The sequence below is a fragment of the Tetrao urogallus genome (assembly GCF_951394365.1).
Source record: "Tetrao urogallus genome assembly, chromosome: 3".
Classification (NCBI taxonomy): domain Eukaryota; kingdom Metazoa; phylum Chordata; class Aves; order Galliformes; family Phasianidae; genus Tetrao; species Tetrao urogallus.
The window spans coordinates 10,694,960-10,699,627 of NC_136815.1; the positions used below are offsets into that span (position 1 = coordinate 10,694,960).

At 59.2% G+C, this 4,668-nt stretch overlaps 1 protein-coding gene across 1 annotated transcript; it reads right to left on the reverse strand.

Annotated features, from left to right (window-relative positions):
• Positions 1–288: 288 nt before the first annotated feature.
• TRIB1 (tribbles pseudokinase 1) lies at positions 289–3,238 on the reverse strand (the record flags this gene model as incomplete). Its single annotated transcript, XM_079533692.1, has 3 exons — positions 289–757; positions 2,297–2,589; positions 2,882–3,238. The coding sequence occupies 3 exons, from the start codon at positions 3,236–3,238 to the stop codon at positions 289–291; spliced, it is 1,119 nt and encodes a 372-aa protein (XP_079389818.1).
• Between the last annotated feature and the right edge of the window lie 1,430 nt (positions 3,239–4,668).

The following is a 4,668-nucleotide window of genomic DNA, read 5'->3' on the forward strand; positions in this document are numbered from 1 at the left end:
ACATTGCCAGCAATAAGGCTCTGCAGCCAAAATGCAGTGGGAAAGGGCAGAGGGCACAGGAGGCAGGAGCAGAGCCATGTGGTTCCTCCGGGCAGCAGGACCGAGCTGCTGGCAGGGAGATCACGCAGAGATCTGTGGGTCGACGTTTATCTGAAACAAGGTCACTTTTCTGACCATACTGGCACTTTAAGATGCTTTGAGTCTATAACATGGAAAAATAAAAATAAAATAATGAAACCCTACGGAGATGCCAGAGGTGAGAATGACGAGGTTCGTGAGATTTCAGGGTTAGCAGAAGAAGGAACTGATATCGTCATTGTCTCCATGGTATTCTGGAACGATTTGATCGGAAGTCCCTGTCTCCTGGTCTGTATATCCTGGCTCCAGGACCGCCTCGAACCAGGGATGGAGCAGGATCTCTGGGGCTGTGAGTCTTTCAGAGGGCTCCCGCCGCAGGAGGCTGCGGATGAGGCATCGGGCTTTGGGGGAGACGTGGTCAGGAATACAGAACTGTCCGCGGCGGATTTTGGAAAACAGAGTGCTAGGGTCCGAGTCGTGGAAGGGATAGCGTCCCACCAGCAGGGTGTAGAGCATCACTCCCAAGCTCCACACATCGGCTGACTTCCCTGAGTATGTCCCTGTTGTGTTGAGGATCTCAGGGCTGACGTAGGCGGGACAGCCGTGTTTATCCGACAGCGCGTCGTCCTCGCCCTTGATGATGTGCGTGTCCTCCAGGCTCTCCAGCCTCAGCTGCGTCCTGCGGGGGGCAACGGGTGGAAGCCTTGGGTTAGAGACGCAGGGCAGCAAGACCAACAGCTCCGTGCAGCAATCACCACTCCATTCCACGCATTAGCAAAGGAGAGGCAACAACTTCCTAATTTGCACTGGGGATGCTTACCCCAGACCCAAGTGTAGCTACATGTATATTGTTGTTGTTTGCTGGGACGTCAGCAAGTGCCGGGCTCTCGAGGAATGGCAGCGAGGTTCCTGCTGCCATCCCAGCATTCATTTTCACAACACAAAGAAAGCCTGGTTGTTCTGCACTCTCCATGCTCTCCGGCTTCCTCAATCCCTATTTTCTCCCTTTTGCCTTTCCAGGTGGTGCCCCGGTCCCTGTGGTGGCGAACCGGGAGCTTCCCACCAGCAGCCACCGCTCACGTGCCGCAGGGATGTGCTAACTGCAGCCTGTCCTCGGCGTGACCTCCCGCTGCAATGCAAAATACCCATCGGTTCTGTAAACGGAAAATGTGACTCAACGCGAACCGTGGGCCCGGGATTGGCCGCGGGAGCACTGAAACTGCACCTGTGCTGGTGAGCCCCAGCGCCCGCCTGCCATTGCTTAACCCTCTTCTTGCCAAACGCAATGCACATGACACTCGCCTGTGCAACACCAATTTCCAAACGAGCCAGGCTATGTGCAATGTAACATTTCAACAAATGTTTCATCTCACTAGGGGCGGGAAAAGCTGCAATAGTTTCCTTCAAAGGAATTACTTTCTTTGCATGTCAACATACGGCTGTTTCTGTTTAAGAGGTGCAGTACTGGTTCGTTGTCTTATCACCTTCATAACCGATATCCCATAGAAGCAGTTAAAAAAGAAAGCCAGACAGCGGTTTCTTCTGTTTCATCACATTAAGCACGACCCCGCTGCAGCCTGTACCCATTTTTTGAGCTTCCTACAGCACAGCGGCCACTCAGGGTCAGTTCCTGGGGCTGACACCACACTCCAAGCTCTGCCACGTGCAGCACGGGGCACAGAGCAGCCAGCTCTCCAGGGAGACACTGAATGCTTTCCCTGGTCTAAATTTAGAAGCTCATCCCAACAGTGTGCCAGCAGATGGGGGAAGCTGGAAGCACCTTGCTATAACTCAGGCTTTAGGTCAAGTTCTACCACTTTTCCCCCCCGCGGGACATTTAACCATGTGCCGCCCTCCATGCCATGCATGCCCACATCCACAGAGCAGCAGAAGCACCACCACTAGCACGGAGATGCCGAGCAGCACTGTGCTGTCCTTGTTCCCTCCACATCCCATCCCTTCATCCGTTTGGCCCTATAACTCATCCATCACCACCAAGACCCAACGGCTGCCCCGTGACTACCAGTGGATCTCACTGAACTTGTGCTGGAGGAGTGGAGGCTGATGGAGAGCTCCCTCCGTTCCCTTAGCCAACACCCAACCACAGCCCGTGGGTGCCCCACTGCACACATGGGGCACGGACCCACCCCACCCTTAGGATGCTCTTTGCCCTTCTGAATGAGGCTTCCCCACTCCCCGCCCGGTGACAGCTGCTCACCTCTCTTCATTGGAGAAGACAAATTTCCTGAGCTTGAGGTCTCCAAGCACGATGGCCGACTGGTGGCAGTGAGCGACGGCCGCCACGATCTGCCGGAAAAGCCGGGCGGCCTCCTCCTCCCTCAGCCTCTTACAGCTCCGCACGTAGGAGTGCATGTCCCCAAAGTCCTTCTCGAAGAAGACGTAGGCCTTGGTGTCTCCGAGGATCACCTCCACCACACCGGTGATGTTGCGGTGCGAGGGCAGCTGGACGTAGGGCCGGATCTTGTCCTGGTAGTGTTTGAGAGGGAACACCTGTGCAGAGGAAATGAGCACAGCGTTCGTTCTCGAGGCCGTCGGGAGCGGAATCGCGTCCAGCGACTCTTTCCAAACAATGCCGGGGATGGAGGAGCGCCAGGGCTCCGTGCTCCACTCGGAGCGGCACCGAGACCCTCCCCGCGGCTCCGCCGCTCGTTCCGCACGGACGACGGGGAGCAAAAGCCAAACCAACGGAACCCACAAACCGCCCCAAAGCCTTTCGTCCCATTTCGGAGCCCCTCCGAGCCCCCGCCGCCCTCCGACCCGCCCCGGGACGCCCAGCGCTCACCTTGCAGCGGAGCTCCCTGCCGGAGCTGACGCTCAGCGCTCGGGACACCTGCTCGCGCTCGGCCAGCGGCAGCAGCAGATAGGAGGCGATCAGGCTGGGCCCCGCCGTGCCCACATTCCCCGCCGCCCCTCCGCCGGCCGCGGGCGAGGCGGGCGCGCAGGGCGATCCGGGGGCGCTCAAGCAGTCCGGGGTTCCGCCGGGGCACTCGGCCAGGCGCGGGCACTTGGCGGCCGGAGCCTCTTCGGCGGGGCCGTCGTGCAGCGGCGGGAGCCGCTTGGCCGGGGCGCTGCGGCAGCGGGCTGCCGGCAGGAGGAGCGCGGCGGCGCGGCGGGGCGGCGGCGGCGCGGGGCGGCTCATGGGGGGCGCAGAGCGGAGCGGCGCGGAGAGAGGAAGAAGAGGAGGAGCAGGAGGAGAAGAAGAACAAGAAGAAGAAGAAGCGGGGCCGGGGGCTAAGGGCGGGCTAAGGGCAGGCGGAGCGCGGCTGGCGCATCCCCTCGCTGTCCCCGCCGCAGCCCCGGGCCGTATCCACCATCTGCTGCCGACTCCGCGCTAAAGTAGTTGGAGGCTTTAAAAAAAAAAAAAAAAAAAAAAAAAAAAAAAAAAAAAAAAAAGATGGTTTCTCCTCCTCCCGGCCCCTGACGCACGGGGAAGTGGGAGGAGGGAGCTCAGCCCGGCCCCGCTCCGCCCCGCCCCGCTCTCCGCCCGCCCCGCCGTGCCCCCGAGCCTCTCGGTGCGATGCTCCCGCAGCGCCCGCCGCACCCGGTTAACCCCGACCCCGCGCGGTTCTCCGACGCATAAAAGCGAAACGCGGAGCCCTGTTCCGTCGCCACGAGGCTCCTTGGCTCGCTCAGCCCCGCGTGAAACTCGGCAGCCAGGGAGGGGCCGCTCCCGGAGCGGCTGTGGGGGGGAGCCGCCGAGTGGGAGGAAAGCGATAGAGAAACGGGCAGCAAACAGAAAAACGCGCGGGGAGCTGCAGCGTTAGCGCTTCAGGAGGAAGCACGGCCGGCTTTTGTGTTCACATCGGCGCCCGTTTCCAGGAGCTCGGCGCTGAGGCTTCCCCGTGCCGCGGGTTGCCCGCCCGTCCCCCTCAGCCCCGGCTCCGCCGTCAGCGTTCGCCGTGTATTTTAAGAAACGCATGAAACCGTGCTGCTGGTTGAGTCACGGCATAGCAGAGCCATTAATGCGTTTAAACATAAAATGCATATGCCATAAAGGGATATCCCAGGGGCTGCATTTTCCGTTCTTCGCCTTCTTTTTTTTTTTTTTTCCCCCCTTTAACAAACAATTCGGAGAACGTCTGCAGATTTTTTCTGAGCGATTCACCGCAGCTCGGAACGCGCCGTTGTATTTTGTTCCCCTTATAGGCAAAGCACGCACGGACCCGTCAGCCTTTCTGCTTCGTGTTGCTCCTCCTGGAAGGCTGCGTCCCGTCGGTACTTCTGTACAGGTGTCCCGAGATGGGCGCCCAGCTGTGCCCCGCTGTCCCTTTCTTTTGGTCATGCAGTGGCACAGCCTGCCGGGGGGCGGGGACTCCCGTCCCTGCAGGTGTTGAAGAAGCGTGTGGATGTGGCAGAGGAACATGGTTAGTGGGCATGGTGGGGGTGGGCCGATGGTTGGACTGGAACCCTTTGGCTTGCCTGGGCCACATTGAGTGAGGAGGAATTGCCTTTGGCTGCATATACGTAAGTTGCTATAGAATTCATGCCTCCTATTTATTTCCACGGAAACTACAACACCTACGAAGAGCACAATAACACTGTTTGATAGAGCAAATTCTCAGCTACAGA